Source organism: Trichosurus vulpecula, chromosome 4, assembly GCF_011100635.1.
Source record: "Trichosurus vulpecula isolate mTriVul1 chromosome 4, mTriVul1.pri, whole genome shotgun sequence".
NCBI lineage: Eukaryota > Metazoa > Chordata > Mammalia > Diprotodontia > Phalangeridae > Trichosurus > Trichosurus vulpecula.
In genome coordinates, this window is record NC_050576.1 from 431,963,801 (window position 1) to 431,981,686 (window position 17,886).

Sequence of the window (17,886 nt, forward strand, 5' to 3'; positions counted from 1 at the left end):
GAGTCTGTATGCACTGCACTTTTACCAAGAAGAGGTCATTCCAGACTAACCTTAGCTTTCCTAGGCTGGTTGGACGATCAAGACTTTAGCACAGCATTTGACAAAATCTCTTGCATGCTATTCTTGTGGACAAAGTGGAGGGATGTGGCTTAGATGACAACACAGGTTAGACAGGTTCAGGACTGGCTAGATCCCAGGACCCCAAATTCATCGATGGTTTGATATTTCCTTGAAGGAGGTCTTTAGTAGAATGCTCCAGGGCTCTGGGCTTGGTCTCCTGCTGGTTAATATTTTTATCAATGATTTAGCTATTGCCAGAGATGGGATGATTAGCCAGTTTGCACAAGGAGATAGCTAACCCACTGGATGAGAGAGTCGCGTCTCTATAGGTGAGAGGCTAATAGAGATAGGTGCAACATCTGAGAGTTGTCTGGGGCACCAAGAATTTAATTAAGCTGTATAATATTTACTGTCTGATCCAGTGGAGGGAGTGAATTCACCAGGAATTTTCCATGTGTTTCTGGCCAGGAGCTGTTGTGGGGGTGAAAGACCAACACAAGCCCAACAGCAAGCACACTACCAGCATGCTGCAAAAGCCCAGGTTCTTTTGATCTGCTTTGCTAAGAAAAGCAATGTTAAGGGGTTGACAAGCTTATACAGCATATAAATATATATATACAGCATATAAATATCACTCACTTAGTTCAGGGGAAAAAGCCAGCACCTTGAACTTCAGAGCAAACACAAACAAATTACAAACAGACCAAATACAATTCCTAGTTACCAAGAAAACAAAGTCCGGACATCAGGGCAAGCTGGAGGGCTCTTAACTACAGCTGTCTGGAGTCTCCACATCAGCACGCCACCAAGGGTGACAGCCCTGAGCAAATAGCTCTGTCTTCTCTTCTTATACCATTTCAGACGTCATCAAACGTCATCTGAATGACCAGAACTTAGGCTGCTATGATTGGCTCTGGAGTTAGCACCTCCCCTTAGGACCCTGGGAGCTTCAGACCCACATAGGCTTAGCACCTAGGAATTAGGGGGTCGGGGCAAACTTAGGAGCAAAGATCTAATCAGGCTTCCCTTAGTTAGCCCCACCTTGGGCTGCACCTTAGTTACCAATCCACACCCACATAGGTTTAGCACCTTATAGGGGTTTGGGCCTGTGGCTTAGCACTTAGTAAGACTCAATGAAATACATGAATTAATCAAAGGAAACAAAAGCCAAACTCTTCAAGGGCACTTGGTTGAACTGAGTGCTAAGAGTCCATTTTGTTTGCCAACACACCATGCTAATGGAATCACAAGTTCAGGGGGGAAATGAAATCTTATTTTAAAAAATGACAAGGTTGAGTTGTGGAGTGACAGCAGTTTATCTGAGAAAAGTCCAGGGGTTCCAGAGCCAGCAAGCTCGTGGGACAGGGAAGCAACCAAAGAGAAGGGAGTCTTTGAGGGCTTGTGAGAGGCCCCCTTCTCTGATGTGCCCTGGCTGGGCCCCATGGCCGGGGCCCTGGTCAGTTCTGGGCCATCTGTGTGGGGAAGGACTTGGCTGGCCTGGCCAGACTCAGAAGGGCTGTTCAGAGTCCCAGAGAGCTCTACTAAAGCCCTCCTTCTAAGGGCTCCCTGGGGGTCAGGGCACCAGGGATTCTGCCCTCTCCTCTAACTCCGCTGTCAGCCTGGGGCTGCAGGGTCCCCGGAGTCTCCTGGTCAGCAAAGGCTTCCAGCACCTGGAGCTGACCCTCCTCCCTGACTCCCTGCAGGGCCTGAGCTGCCCCTCCCAGGCAGCTGCAGGGGGCGCCAGAGAGCAAGCGGGCCCAGGCTGGGAGGAAGTCCTTGCGGGACATCCTGGAAAGTGGCCAGAGCGCTGCTGGAGGGTGGGGGGCTGGGCCCGACTGGGGGACTGGACAGGTGGGGGGTGGGCTGAGGCCAGAGACCCCCTTCATGGGACATATGGGGAAACTGAGGTCTGGGGAGGGGGGGAAGGTGACATAGGGAGCAAACATGGGAGAGGGGATGAACCCGGGACCTCTGACCTCAGACCCCAACAGGACTCCTGTGGCTGCCCTGATGGCTGCTGTCCCTCCCTCCTCCCTTCTCCCTCCCTCCTCCTTCCCTCCTTCACTCCTTCCTTCCTTCCCTCTTTCTTTTCTCCCTCTCTCCCTTCTTTCCTTCCTTCTCTGTCTTGTCTCTGTCTCTCCCCTTCCTTCCTTCTTTCCTCCCTCCCTCCCTCCCTCCCTTCCTTCCTTCCTTCCTTCCTTCCTTCCTTCCTTCCTCCTTCCTTCCTTCCTCCTTCCTTCCTTCCTTCCTTCCTTCCTTCCTTCCTTCCTTCCTTCCTTCCTTCCTTCCTTCCTCCCTTCCTTCCTTCCTTCCTTCCTTCCTTCCTTCCTTCCTTCCTTCCTTCCTTCCTTCCTTCCTTCCTTCCTTCCTTCCTTCCTTCCTTCCTTCCTTCCTTCCTTCCTTCCTTCCTCCCTTCCTCCCTCCCTTCCTTCCTTCCTTCCTTCCTTCCTTCCTTCCTTCCTTCCTTCCTTCCTTCCTTCCTTCCTTTCTTCCTTCCCTCCTTCCCTCTCCAGGGTGAAGCATCACCAAAGCTGGTGTGGTCTGAGGAAGAGGACGGAGGGGGCATGGAGAAGAAGGCTCTGGTCCCTGCCAGGCTGAGCATCTCGAACCCAACGCTGGCCTCGGAGCTGCCTGGGCCATCTGGGCCATCTGGAGGTACAGAAGGATGCTGGGGAGGACATCCCTCCCTGAGACATCAGGACCCTGTCAGAGCCGGAGGGGTCTATTGGACGGAGGAGGGGGAGGGTCTGGCTTCATGTGCCCCGGGACGCACCCCGGACCACTGCCGTCCTCCCATCTCCTGCCCTGGACAGCTGCTCCCAGAGAGCATTCCCTGGTCCTGGGGCCATGGCTGCGGCACTGACCCCGACCCCACGCTGGGAGGGGTCTGCTGGAGGCCAGCTGCTGTTCCTCCCCCCCCCCCAAGAGGGTCTTCATCCCTTTCCTGCCTCCCAGGGAGGGGTCTCAGCAGGATGGTGATGTGGGCAGACTCCATGCCATCTTCTCCCCTCCCCCTCCTCTGAAGCCCACCTCCCCATCCACTCTCTCTCTGTCCCATGACTCCCAAGTGCTCTGGGCTCACCAGCTGCCCTTCAGAGAAGGAAGAAAGAAAAGGTGTGATGATGAGCTCTGAGGGCCTGGGTGCAGACTCTGACACCACCCTCTAGGTGACCTTGGGCAGCTTCCTGTCCCTTCCTGTCCTTATTCTGCTCCTCAGTCAGTAATCAATGCCATGCACATTTATTAAGCACCTCCTGTGTTTTAGGCACTGAGCCTGAAGGGCTAGGAATACAACAGAGGTCAAAGAACCCCTGCCCTCAAGGAGAGTATAATCTGATTTGAAGGTCTAGAGACCTCTGGGCATCCCCAGAACCCTTTCAGGGGGCTGCAACATCTATACTATTTTCATAATAAGCCTAAAACATTTAAATTTCAAATATAGTAAATATCAATATATAGGACCACATTAAACAAAAGCTCTTTGTGGGGAGGGGGAATCCGCAGTAATTTTTAAGAATGTAAAAGGGTCTTGAGACCAGAAAGTTTGAGAACTGCTGGCCTAGATGAAGTCTCAGGTCCCTGCCAGGTCTACACTCAGGGTCCTAGGGACTCTAATTCCCAATAAGACATCTACATCTGTTTTTCTAGGTCGTTAAAGGCCATAGCTTCATTTAATCCTCCCAGTGTCCTTTGGAAACAGGTGCTGTGATGATGGGGAAAGAGAAGCCCAGGGTGCTTCAGTTTCTGGCTCAGGGTCACTGAGGCTGGATTTGAACACAGGTCTCCTTTCTCTGGGTCAGGCATGCCTTTCATCTTGTCCACAATGGCCTGTGTGAGCCTTCCTGGGATGTCAGCTCATCGTGAGGAGGAATTGGTTCATTCTTGGCTTCTAGCAGAGCTCTGGGCACGTAGGAGACCCTTGACTAATACTGTTGATGTATTGAATTTAAGGAACTCCTAAGCTTTGGTGGTTTGTGGACCCTTTAAGCGGTCAGTCCAGTGAAGCCCATGGACCTTTCTTTAGAATTTAAAACACACACACACGCGCGCGCGCGCGCACACACACACACACACACAGAGAGGAAACTAACTATTGGAATACAATTATCAAAATATTTTTTTTAAAAAGTTCATAGATCCCAGGTCAGGAACTTTTGGCTTTTGTGTGGCACGTAGCAGGTGTTTAATAAATGCCCATTATAAGTGAAAGACGGTGCTTAAAGCCAAAGGAATGAATCTCTCACGGTAAAATTTCAGGCCTTTGTCACAGGGTCATGGGAAATGTTTTGGGTCAGGAATGGTGTCCCCGGCCCTTCTCACATCAGGGGATATAGGGGGCCACCTACCTCATCCACCCGCATGTGGGGTGGCATCTGTCAGCAGTGTAGACGGGCTCTTTCAGGGGTTTTTCAACAAGTCACCAACCTCCTGAACATTGTGGACGAAGATGACCAGGAGAGCAACAGTCTGAGCAGCCAAGAGGGTCACGGGTCCAAGATGCGCAAGGCGCTGGCCAGCATGATCATCATCCAGAAAGCCAATGCGGAGCCCTCGGAGGTCATGACCGCGCTCATCCACAGCCTGCAGCTGGAAGAGGTAGGATTGCCACCCACCCCCACCCCTGCCCCGGAAGCCCCATGAGTGTTGGCGGTCACTCACAGGGGCTGTGTAGAGAAGGTCAAAAAGATTCCCTCCCTGGAGTCAGGGAGACCTGAGTTCAAATCGAGCCTCAGACGTATACTAGCTGTGTGACCTTGGGCAAGTCACTGAAACCGTCTGCCTCAGTTTCCTCAACTGCAAAACGGAACATAATGATAGCCACATTCACCTCCCAGGGCTGTGAGAATCCAATGAGAGAATACTTCTAAAGTACTTGGCAAACCTCACAGCACTATTAAGTACTGTCGTGATGTTGCTGCTATTACTCCATCATAGTGCCGTTCAGGAAAAGGTTTATCAAAGACCGGAGACTCGAGCCGGCCCTTGAAGGCTGGACAAGCTGTTAGCTGATGACTCGGGTGGAGGAGGGGCTGCCCAGCTAAAGCCAAGCTTCTCCTGTAGGAGAGGATTGAGAGGCAGGCCTGGAAATGGAAATCGTGAACCACCTGCGGGTGGAGGGGGGGCTGTGACTCTCCCCATGCTGGGGTGCCTCAGTTCCAGGGCTTTGGGGGATCAGAAGATCAGAGGCTTTCAAGCTGGAGGGGATGGTAGAGGTCATGCAGCCCTGCCCTGTGGGCTTTTCCTGTGGGCCCAGCTGGGCTCAAGACCACACAATGAGTATCCCACAAAGCACGAGCTGGCTGGAGTCTGAGCCGGTTCATTGCCACGACTCAGTCATAGAGATGATCAGACTTCGGAAGCGGATGAAAAAGCCTTTATTCCAGGCTCGCTGTGTGCTAAGCTCTGGGGCTACAGATACCAAAGTGAGACAGGGCAGAGACCCTGCCTTCAAGAAGCTTCTGTTCTAATGGGGAGACCAGACACACACGGGGGAGGGGCAGCTCCAAGGATGATGAGCAAGTCAATCAACAGGCAGACTGATGTCAGCGCTTGATGCCAAGGTTAGGAACTTTGCACGTGGTCACTGAGTTAGGCAGTGGAGAGAGTGACGGCGGACATGGACATAGCTCTTAGAGATCTTATCTGGGGGGAGCCGGTAGGGCCTAGGCCCCAACCCCCATGCCCACGGCCAGACCCTCTGCTTCCTCCCCAGATCTCCATCAAGCGGAAGGTCAGCATCTACACTATTCTCCAGGGCATCATTCAGCAGGAAGGGGAGCTGGACGAGGAGTGTGTGCAGACGCTGGTGAACCTCGCCTCCAGGGAAATGCGGGAGATCCAAGAGGTGCATTGAGGGGTCGGGGCTGGGTGGGGGGCTTCTCGAGGAGCACATTCTCCTCGGACTCCCATTCTGACCCAAGCATTGGTAACAATTGGAACAACAAAATGCAAACAAAAGAAAATAAACAAAAAACCCTGAAGAAACTGAAGCGATACAAAAAACATTCCAGACGGTTGTGTAAGAGCAGATCCTTTGGTTATCTCCTGATTTTTACAAGAAATAAAACCTGCCTCTACCAGCTGAGCAACACAGGCGGCTGCAGATTTTGTCCAGTGCATTGAAAATGGCTGTTGGGGGCCGGTTAAAAATGCTGTGGAAATTCGCAGAGTTGTAGCCGCCGCTCTGGCTTCTTCGCTCTCCCCCATTTTAAGCCTGTTTTCCTGTAGTCCTTTAGTCGTTCCTTGGGGTGTAATAACTTTCAATTACGTTTTCCATTAAGAGTTCAGTTGTTCTTCCATCGAGCACAAATAGACTTCCCACTAATATCCTCTCGAGAGGCCGCTGTCTGAGGCTACAAGTTTCTGAGATGCTGTTGATCTCTGTTAGTGAAGGGAGTTTCTTCACTGGGAGTTCATTGTGACAAAGAAATCACAGGTCTGGTTTAAATATACACAGGTACATATGCATATATATGTATATATGTGTGCATACACACATGTCTATTAATCTATAATTTCCTTAAGTGTGATACAGCTTCCCTGTTTAGTTGTCTTAACACTTTCTAATTTGAATTCAGCTTTGTCTGGAATCACGTGTATAACTCCTAATTTTCAAGAATCAGCTGAAACAGAATAATCCAAAATATTTTACTCTAAAAATAGAAAAAATATTTTATTTATTTTATACTAGAGATGACCTAGTGCAGCTGAACCAGATTTAAATGTGATTGGGAAAAAATATATATTTTTGGAGGTGATCAAGATTAAGTGACTTGCGTAGGGTCGCACAGCTAGTAAGTGTCTGAGGTTTTGAATTCAGCTCCTCCTGATTCTAGGACTGGTGCTCTAACTACTGGGCAATTGAGCTGCTCCTGTAATGGGGAAATGTTTAACAAAATAACAAAAGAAATAGAAATACAATGGAACATAGATAATGCTGATATGTGGTTTTCTAAGTCAACATGGAACTCACAGGGATTCTTATGTATGGCTTGAGTTTGATGGTCACTGCTCTAAACCTTTAGGTGTCTTGAGGTATGTTTCTTGTAGACCCCACATTGTTAGTTTCTGTTTTTTAAACCCTTTTTGAAACGCTTTCCTTTTTCACAACGATGTATTTCTAATTTATTCAGCATTAGAATAGTCTAGTTTTTCCCCTTCAACTAGGCCTTGTAAATATTAATTATTTTTACATATAATTTTTATAAATTTACAAACATGTAGGCATTTTATTTCAGTGACATTAAAACCCTGCCATCGCTTCTACAAATGTCCCTGAATTTTACCCAACAAGATTAAATAATTCCCAAATTTTTGCTCTTACTGAAGATGGTTTCAGAGCTTTTCCTGTCCTCCTCATGGTCCCAGATAGGATTGCTGTTTTGCGTAGCTTACTCTGGCCTTTTCCCCCACGTCCTCAAAATCACTCATATTTTCATGTGTAAGGTCCACTCTTATGATGACCCTTTCCTTCCCTAGTCTCCTCCTCCTTCTTCCCCAAGGTCACTTGTCGGTTATCATTCCTCTATCACAGGATTCACTTTGTAGTGATTGTTTTCCAGATGGCTGTCTGACAAACTGGGACCTCACCGTGACGATAGCGAGATCTGCAATATTGCCTCTCCCTCTCACAAAATTAGAGTTTGATGACAATATATGTGGACAAGTTGAACTTTGCACGCATTTCTTTTATTTCCTTCTTAAATCCTCTCCCCATTGCACTGATTCTTAAAAGCCATTTTCTCATTGGTTCGGCTGATCCAGCTTTTTCTTTGGTCGTCATCGGAACAACTCCATTGCTCAGGGAATCCAGCATTTTGCTGAGAGGCCCCACCTGTGGATCTCAGCGCTGATCCACCTGGACGTCGTTTGTCCCCCTCTCTTACTGATCCTTCCTTTGTCGACGCCCATTTCTTCCACTGTTTCTCTTTGTTAACTTACTATTTCCATGGAAGAGTCTCGAGGGTTCTAGCTCCCATTTCATCCTTGAGGCCGAGGTTCTTTCTATTTCATTATGATTTTCCTTCCAGTGTCTTATTTTCCATTGTCCCATTACATTTATTTGTCATACCCCCAAGGAGCTTCCATTGGAATGGGGGAAGGTAACACATAATGGCATCAGAGGCAGGGTTTGAGCCTGGGTTCCCTGACTTCAGAACCAGTGCTCTTTGCGCTAGATCATGCTGGGGCATGTGTGTGTGTGTGTGTGTGTGTGTGTGTGTGTTACAAGGTGGGAATCCTTCTCTGAAAGATTGTGGAAAGAACTGGTTCTTGGAAGAGAATGTCAGACTCTGAGAGACTGTGGAGAGAGGGAGAAGATATGGAGAAGAAGTAGGAGGAGAGGGAGGAGGAAGAAGAGGAAGAGTGAGAGGAAGTGGAGGAGGAAGAGGTGGATGAGGGAGAGGATGAGGGGGAGAAGGAGGGAGAGGAGAAAGAGGAAGAGGGAGAGAAGGAGCAGAGCAGGAAAGGCCTTTGGTCTGGCTGTGGTGCTGGGTCAGAAGGTTTGAAGCTTGAGCCTCAGGTGCGTCTTTCTCTAGGCTCATATCCTTCTCTTTTGCAGATCGAGGGCTACTTACTGGCAGAGACAGCCAGTGACACATTGGTGGCTCTGTCCCGAAACCACTTTAACCTTGTCATGTATGAGCTGCAGCACCACCTCAAACCCCTGATCCTGACCGATGAGTTTGTCCTCATCACGTTAGCCAACTTGGCCAATGCTAATGGTAAGGCCGTCTGCCTGTCCTCTGCCCTTCCCCCTTTGATCCCTCCACTTCCCATCTTATTCTCCCTCTTCTCCTCTCCCTGTCTCTCCTTCTCCATCTTCTGTCTTTCCAGAGCTAGCTCTCTCTTCCTTTTCTCTCCATCTTTCCTCCCTCGCTCACCTTCTCCTTCTGCTTCTCTTTCCCTCTACCTCAACCTTCCTGGGACCACAAGGGAAGAAGAGCCAAAGGCTGCTCCTGGTGGGTCTGGAGGGCTGGGGAGCTTGGTAGGCGATGGGACGAGTCCCTTGTGCCCCCTCTGCCCAGCTCCTGTGTATGGTCCCCCCTTCACAGTCTTCGAGTTTATGCCCTACATGGGGATCACACTGGCCACCATCTTCACCATGTTGAGGCTGGCCAACGGGGCCAAGATGCGCCAAGTGTTCTGCAGTGGTAAGTGTCGCTTTGGTATTGGATGTTCCAAGGGGCAAGCAGGGGCGAGGGTGAAGAAAGTAACTTCTCCTTTGATCCTTCATTATCCACCCATTCATCCATTCAGCAATACTGAGGATCTATCATTGTGGTACCTACTAGGGGGGTACAACTGATGACAGGAAGTTTTTGCCCTCAAGCCGGGCCTGGAGTCAGGCAGATCTGAGTCCAAGTCCAGCTTCAGACACTTAGTAGCTGTGTGACCCTGGTCTAGTCACTGAAATTCTGCTTGCCTCAGTTTCCTCATCTGTCAGGGTTGTGGGGACCAAATGAGACAATATGTGTAAAGCACAGAGTGAGAGCCAGATAAAAGTTAGCTTCATAAGACAAATATACAAGTAATACAAGGCACACTGTAGCCTAAGAAAGGTTCAGACCAAGTTTTGTCCAAGTCCAGAGGAAGGAAAGGCCAGGTTTTTCTGGGGGAATCAGGGTGGACTTTATGATTGAGGTGGCATTTGAGCTGAATTTTCAAGTGTGGGTAGGATTTCAACAGGTCAGCATACCATGGAGGAGGGCGTTCTGGGCAGAGGGACTGCCTCTGGAGATTCCCTGATATCGAATTACTGCATCCTAGATTTTACTATGAAATCTCTTTGTGGGTAAAGACATTCAGGTCCCTGATATTAAATATTTTAGGATGTGACCCCAGAATTGGGTGCATAGGAAGGTGGGGGATGCAGGGATGGCTCTCCTGGGAGTGACCTTGGCTGTCCACAGATGGACTTGGAGCTTCAGAGCTGGAGACCTAGCTGAGTGAAACCTCACTGGGTGAGATGCTGGTTTCTTCCTGCATCCTTCCTCACATCCTCCTTCCCTTAACATGCAGCTATGGAGACGTTCTGTGAGGCGATTCAGTTTTACCTAAAGCACTGGGAGGACAGTGTGTACCCCATCATGACCGGAGAACACTTCATGAATAAGCTTTTGCCCATGTACCGCCATTTTGTCACTGTGTGGCTCCGGAGTGAGAACACTGAGGTGAGCCACAGCCACTGTGGAGGCTGTCCAGGAGGGCAGGGGCGGGGACGGCATGTGTCAGCTCCTCCTTCTCTTCCCCCCTTCTTGTCTTTCGTTTCTCTTCTCTTCCTCCTCCTCCTTCTACTCCTTAATCCTCCTTTTACTCCTCAATCCTCCTTCTTCCCTTTCTCCTCTTTCAACTTTTCATTCTTCTTTTCCTTCCCCTTCTCTTTTGCCTTTCCTCCTTCTTTCTTCTCCTTCTCCTCCTTTTCTTCCTCCTTCTCATTCTTTTTCTTCCTCTTCGCCTCCTTTCCCTTCTCCTTCCCCTTCCCTTTCTCTTTGCCTTCTCCTCTTCCTTCCCTTCCCCTTCTTCTTCTGTTTCTCCTGCTACTCCTCCCCCTTTCCTTCTTCTCTTCTTTCCCCTTCTTTTCCTCTTCCTCCTCCTGCTCCACCTCCTCCTCCTTTCCATCTTCTTTTTCCTTCTCTTCCTTCATCCTGCCTAAAGGCTCGAGTCTGGGGAGAAAGAGGATGAGGCCTAGCCAGTCTTTCTTTTATGACAGGTCAAGCTGGCCGTGATCAAGTCTCTTCGTCCCATGCTCAACCTCCTCCTGCCTATTGAGGAGCTGCGGGAGCAGGTGTATGACTACATCCCCCTGCTCCTGGCAGAGTACCAGGGCAGTGTGGAGGCCCTCTTCATCACCCAGGTGAGCAGCCGGGCTTCTTCCTGCCCAGGGATGTCCAAGCTCTGGTTTGCTCTTTGAGGAGTCCCCAGGCTCTTGGCATCTTGTGGCCAAACACATGGCCACAAGATGGGGGTTCTCGTCCAGGTGCTCTGACTCCTTCCCAGGTTGGGGAAGCCAGGGAACATCCCTAAGGTATTGCATACATGGTGGTAGGGAGTCCTTTCTAAGTTAATCTGCAGGGACCAGAATCTGAGTCATTATTCAACAGAACAGGATAGGATGCGGAACTCAGAATCAGGAAGACCTACATTCAAATCTTAGCTCAGTCACCTGCTAGCTGTGTGACCCTGACCAAGTCACTGAACTTGCCTGTTCTAGGGGCTAGGGAGACAAAGAAAAATGAAATAATCCCTTCCTGAAGGGGGCTTACATTCTTCTGGGGATACTGAGGGAAGGCAGGGTCATGACACATGTGCAGATCAATATAATGCAAGGTAGGAGCAGAGATTCAGACAAAATCCTATAGGAGTGCGTGCATGCATGCGTGTGTGTGTGTGTGTGTGTGTGTGTGTGTGTGTGTGTGTGTGGAGAACATTTTTGTGACCCTTCCCATACACCATGTTGCCTCTCACTCATCAGTAAATGTTTCTCCAGCTCCCTTTGCCAGGCTCTGGGGACACAAAGATGACAGGACATGGTTCCTGGCCTCAGAAGGCTTACGCCCTATTTAGGAGTATGACTTGTACATACAAGATGAAAACTGGACCTGCAGAGAGTCCCCTGCTGAGCACTGAGTGGATGGCGCAGAATAGGAGACTATTTTTTTTATCATTTTTATTTAATATTTTAGTTTTCAACATTGCTTTCCACAAGATTTTGAGTTACAAATTTTCTTCCCATTTCTATCCTCCCCCCATTCCAAGATGGCATATATTCTGATTGCCCTGTTCTCCAGGCAGCCTTCCCTTCTTTCACCCCCCTCCATCCCCTTTACCCTTACTTTCTTGTAGGGCAGGATAGATTTCTATGCCCCATTCCCTATATATCTTGTTTCCCAGCTGCATGCAAAAATAACTTTTTTAAGCATCTGCTTTTAAAATTTTTGAGTTCCCAATTGTCTCCCCTCTTCTCTTCTCACCCACCCTCCCTAGGAAGGCAAGCAGTTCAACATAGATCACATACATATCATTATGTAAAACACTTCCACAATGCTTCATGTTGTGAAAGGCTAACTATATTTCCTTCCATCCTATCCTGCCCCCCTTTATACAGTTTTCTCCCTTGACCCTGTCCCTTTTCAAAAGTGTTTGCTTTTGATTACCTCCTCCCCCATCTCCCTTCTATCATCTCCCCTTTTTATCCTCTTGCCCTTACTTTCCTGTGGAGTAAGATATCCAATTGAATAGGTATGTTATTCCTTCCTCAAGTTGAATCAGATGAGAGCAAGACTCACTCGTTCCCTTTCACCTTCCCTTCCAACAGAACTGCTTTTTCTTGCCACTTTTATGTGAGGTATTTTACCCCATTCTATCTCTCCCTTTCTCTCTCTCTCTCTCAATATATTCTTCTCTCACCCCTTAAATTTATTTCATTTTTTTAGATATCATCCCTTCATATTCAACTCATCCTGTGCCCTCTGTCTATATTCCCTTCAACTCCCCTAATATTGAGAAAAGCCTCATGAATTACATCCCATTTTTCCACATAGGAATGTAAACATAACAATTCAACTTTAGTAAGTCTCTTATGAATTCTCTTTCTTGTTTACCTTTTCATTCTTCTCTTGATTTTTGTATTTGAAAGTCAAATTTTCTATTCAACTCTGGTCTTTTCCTTGAGAAAGCTAGAAAGTCCTCTATTTTATTGAAAATCCATATTTTGCTTTGGAGCATTATACTCAGTTTTGTTGAGTAGGTGATTCTTGGTTTTAATCCTAGCTCCTTTGACCTCTGGAACATCATATTCCAAGCCCTTCAATCCCTTAATGTAGAAGCTGCTAGATCTTTTGTTATTCTGATTGTGTTTCCACAATATTCAAATTGTTTCTTTCTGGCTGCTTGCAGTATTTTCTCCTTGACCTGGAAACTCTGGAATTTGGTGACAATATTCCTAAGAGTTTTCTTTTTGGGATCTTTTTGAGGAGGCGATCGGTGGATTCTTTCAATTTCTATTTTACCTTCTGGCTCCTGAACATCAAGAAAGTTCTCCTTGATAATTTCTTGAAAGATGATATCTAGGCTCTTTTTTTGATCATGGCATTCAGGTAGTCCAATAATTTTTAAATTATCTCTCCTGGATATATTCTCCAGGTCAGTGGTTTTTCCAATGAGATATTTCACATTGTCTTCCATTTTGTCATTCCTTTGCTTCTGTTTTATAATATCTTGATTTCTCATAAAGTCAGCAAGCTTCCACTTGCTCCAATCTAATTTTTAAAGTGGTATTTTCTTCCGTGGTCTTTTGGACCTCCTTTTCCATTTGGCTAATTCTGCACTTCAAGACATTCTTCTCCTCATTGGCTTTTTGGAGCTCCTTTGCCATTTGAGTTAGTCTATTCTTTAAGCCGTTATTTTCTTCAGTATTTTTTTGGGTCTCCTTTAGCAAGTCATTGACTTGTTTTTCATGGTTTTCTTGCATCACTCTCATTTCTCGTCTCAATTTTTCCTCTACTTCTCTTACTTGCTTTTCCCAATTCTTTTTGAGCTCTTCCATGGCCTGAGACCAGTTTATATTTTTCTTGGAGGCTTTTGATGTAGGCTCTTTGACTTTGTTGACTTCTTCTGGCTCTATGTTTTGCTCTTCTTTGTCGCCAAAAAAGGAATCTAGAGTTTGAGTCTGAGTCTGTTTTCTCTGCCTGTTCATGTCCCCAGCCAATTACTTGACCCTTGAGCTTTTTGTCAGGATATGACTGCTTGTAGAGTAGAGAGTACTTTGTCCCAAGCTTTAGGGTCCAAGCACTGCTGTTTTCAGAGCTATTTCTACTCCACCGTCACCCCAGGCTCTGTCCCAGCAGCCCTCCTCCTCCCCCAAGAACTGCCAACCAGAACCGCAATACAGATCCAAGCAGGGCACAGCAAGAGAATCTGCCTTTGTACCCACAAAGTACTCCTTACACTCCTGCTCTGATCCGATGCTAGCCTTCCACCATGTGAGCCAGGGACTCGGTAAGCAGCTGACGTTGGAGCTCTGGAGGCAGCCTCAGGAGCTTCCTGCTGCTGCCACCGCCACTGCTGCACCACCTCTGCCACCCCCAGGGCTGGTGGCCGGACTGCTCTGAACTCGATCCCGCAGTTTCCCTCTAACCTACTCTTTGGTGTTTGTGGGTTGAGGAGTCTGGTAACTGCAACAGCTCACTTTTTCATGGCCCCAAGGCCTGTTCTGGCTGGCTGACTCAGGATCTGGTCTGTCCCGGTGCAGCCCACCCTGGGCTCTGCTCTGCTCCCAGCACCATGTGACAGACCCTTCCCAGCAACCATCCAGGCTTTCCTGGACTGGAGCCCTGCTTCCCTCTGCTATTTCGTGGGTTCCACAGCACTAGAATTTGTTCAGAGCCATTTTTTACAGGTGTTTGGAGGGATTTGGGGGAGAGCTTCAACAAGTCCCTGCTTTCTAGCTGCCATCTTGGTTCTGCCCCCAGAATGGGAGACTATTGCTGGGGTCAGAAGGGGCAGCTATACTGGGGGAAGGCCTTCCAGGGCTTTGGGCAGGGGCCTTGAAGGAAGTCCAAGCCCTAGGCCAGCAGAGCAGATGGTACTCCATATGGGGACAATAGACTAAGCCCAGCCTGGCAGGGAGAAGAAGGTTTGGCAATGATGAGGTCAGTGAGCGGATCAGTGTGGCTGGAGCATAGATACATGTTGCAGACAAGTAGGGTTCTAACTAGGGTGGAGCAATTAAGCTTTGTCCCAGGGCACCCAAATTTAGAAGGTGCTGGCAGCAGTTCTGTGCCTCTACCAGTACTGAAACAACCAAAACTTAAAGTCTGCTTAGCAGGGATGATAAATTAAAGCAGGAAGCTACTGTCGGGGATACTTGCTCCCCCATCCCCCATCTCCCTACTCAGCAGCAGTCTTGCAATGTCCTGAGGTCTCCAAATACAGAGGCTAATGTCCCAGTGTCTGTGGGATGATAGGTTGTGCCTTGGAATCTCACAGTCTTCCTCAGCCGAATTTGCCTTTACAAAGTTGAGTTGAGGGTGAATTCCTTTCCGGTTGCCTCAGGTACATTTTACAAAAAGTTTTCCCTGGTTACCAAAATGGCAAATCATTCGTTCAGCAGGGGAAAAGATGGAGAGGGAGGCGAGGGTGGGGTTGGGGTGGAAGGAGACCCGGCCCCCAGGGATGGGGCGGTTAGCCTGTGGTCAGGGAGGGGCTCCGGCCCATTCCTGTCTCTCTTTGGCAGATCCTGAGGCAGATCCTGGAGGTCTCTGTCTCCAGCAACACACCAGTCCCCAAAATGCAGCTTCACACCATCTTTACCGAGCTGCACATCCAGGTGAGGGGGTGAAATCCTGCCCGTAGCCGTCAGGCCACCCAATCCTAGAGCTGGGAAGGTGCAGAGAGCTCCTAGGAGATACACACTGAGAGCAAGGAGAGCCCCTTACTGCTACAGAGGGGAGACTGAGGCCCAGAAAAGGGGAGTGACGGTGACAGGTAGTGTGGGACAGAGCCAGGATTCAGAGGGAGGCTCGGCTGCCCAGCCCCTCCCCATACTGCAGAAGGCTGATCCTGCTCCCCCTCCTCCCCTTCCTCCTCCCCTCCCCCTCCTCTCCTTCCCCTCTCCCTCCTCCACTTCCTCCAGGTCTGTTCCAAGGCTCCTGCCCTCCAGCAATTCAGCAGTGAGAACCTGGCCGAAGTTGTGCAATGCTTCATCGCTCTGGGTGAGTGAGAGATAGGAGGTGGGGTGGAGATACAAGACCCTGGGCTGCTCCGGGTTGCTCCTTGCTGTTTCCCCTCCCACCCCGCCTCAGAGAACAGCCAGTGCCTTGCCTCCTTTGAGAAGTCTGGGGGGTCCTTGAACTTATTTCCCAAGTAAGCCCCTTGAGGGGCAGGGGAGCCCACTGCCTTATAAAAAGGTGACCCCGCAGGGGTCCCGTGAGCGGGGCTCCCCAGGTCACTCGCCTGTGTGTCCGCTGCTCACCTGTTGCTCAGTCACTTCCCAAGGCACCTGAGAACATCCTGGTTGAGACGTGAAACAGTCAGGAGTCTGAGTGGGCTGGCACTCAAGGATTTCACAGGCCTATTTCAGAGGCAGAGTGGCCAGAGAGCAGGCCTTGAAGTCAGAAAGAGCTGGGTTCAAGTCCTCCCTTTGACAACTGCTGGCCAGGTGAGCCTGGCCAAGTCATCTCCCTCCTTAGGGTCCCAGGGAACTCTCTAAGGCTAAACCTGCTGGTCTGGTGCCTATCTGCCCTGCAGGAGGGAGTTCCCGTGTGTGGAGGTATTAAACTGTACTCTTGTGTCTGGTGTTAGAGGCAGAGGAGGAGAAACCAGCCTGGGGTGCATGGAAGGGGAGAGGAAGAGCCTATAACCAGGGTGGAGTCAGAGAAGGAGAAGGGGAGGGGGTGGGGGAGGGAAAGAGACAGACAGAGATAGAGAGATAGCAGAGACTTGAGACAGAGAAGGAGAGGGAGGAGAGAGAGACAGAGAAGAGAGAAAGGAACAGAGACAGAGACAAAAAGGCATATACAGAGAGAGACAGAGATAGAGAGACAGAGAGACAAAAAGAGAGAGAGAGAGGAACAGAGAGAGAGACAGAGAGAGAGGAACAGAGAGATACACACAGAGACAGACACACAGACACACCCACACACAGAGCAGTTATCTAGGTCCCAAGGTCCTTAGTCTCCCTCCTTGCTCAGGGATGGTGCAGGGTGGGGGGCTGGGAAGAGGGGCTCAGCCTCTCCTGAAGCACACAGCACATCTCTGGAGATGTGCTCTGGAGATGGGTTCTGGGGAGCCCAGAGCTCAGTTCAGGAGTCAGTGACCAGAGGAGAGGCTGAGCTGAATTTATACACATTGAAAAGTCACCTCCAGCTGTGGATCAATAACAAATGACAACATGTGTCCGAATTTAGAGCCAGATCACATCACCAATAGTCATGTTAATGATGAGAATGATAATGACACTTAAAGGTTTGTGAAGTGCTTCCCTTAGGTCGTCTCTGGGGAGGCAGGAGCTGCAGGAGGCAGGATGGGGTAGTAGTCAGCACCCTGGCACGCAGGCCCCGGGCTGCCCTGGGCACGGCCCTCCCTTCTGCCCGCCGGCCTCAGAGGGCTCTCCCAGCTTCACCGGGCCCCTTCTCCATCATTTCTTTATGTCCAACCTGGCATGCCCACCTGCTGGTCAAAGGCAGAATCGCCTCTAGAGATGTTAGCAGCTATCAGTATTGTTATTATTGGTGTAATGTTAGGGGAGCTGCCAGACTAAGGGAGAGACATCGTTTACTTGAGAGCCTTGAAACCAGCTACCGACCCAGTGGGAGAAGGCTCTCCCTTATCCACTCAGACTCTCTGGCTGATGGAGGCTGTCTCTGTCTGTCTCTCTGTCTGTCTGTCTCATCTCTGTCCCTCTCTGTTTCTGACTCTCTCTGTCTCTCTACCTGTTTCCCTTTGTCTGTCTGTCTGTCTGTCTCTCTTCTGTCTGTATCTCTTTCTGTCTATCTCAGTCTATCTGTCTCTGTCCCACTCTCCCTTTCTCTCTGTCTCTGTCTGTCTCTCTGTCTATCTCATCTCTGTCCCCCCTATCTGTGTCCCTTTCTGTTTCTGACTTTCTCTGTCTCTCTACCTGTCTCCCTTTGTCTCTCTGTCTGTCTGTCTTTCTCTCTGTCTCTGTCTGTCTGTCTCTCTTTCTGTCTTTCTGTCTGTCTCAGTCTCTCTTTCTCTGCCCCACTCTCCCTTTCTCTCTGTCTCTGTCTGTCTCTCTCTCTGTCTCATCTCTGTCCCCCCCATCTCTGTCCCTCTCTGTTTTTGACTGTCTCTGTCTCTCTACCTGTT

The 17,886-nt window shown here is 49.2% G+C and overlaps 1 protein-coding gene across 1 annotated transcript in view; it reads left to right on the top strand.

The window, feature by feature from the left end:
* MROH2A (maestro heat like repeat family member 2A) overlaps window positions 1-17,886 on the top strand; it is an 84,077-nt gene that overhangs the window by 25,491 nt on the left and 40,700 nt on the right. Inside the window, exons 8-17 of the mRNA XM_036755840.1 lie at window positions 1,692-1,877; window positions 2,574-2,715; window positions 4,463-4,656; window positions 5,774-5,905; window positions 8,621-8,783; window positions 9,114-9,212; window positions 10,081-10,232; window positions 10,772-10,915; window positions 15,296-15,388; window positions 15,695-15,773. Of these exons, the coding sequence (XP_036611735.1) occupies window positions 1,692-1,877; window positions 2,574-2,715; window positions 4,463-4,656; window positions 5,774-5,905; window positions 8,621-8,783; window positions 9,114-9,212; window positions 10,081-10,232; window positions 10,772-10,915; window positions 15,296-15,388; window positions 15,695-15,773 (1,384 nt within the window). The remainder of the gene's footprint in view (window positions 1-1,691; window positions 1,878-2,573; window positions 2,716-4,462; window positions 4,657-5,773; window positions 5,906-8,620; window positions 8,784-9,113; window positions 9,213-10,080; window positions 10,233-10,771; window positions 10,916-15,295; window positions 15,389-15,694; window positions 15,774-17,886) is intronic.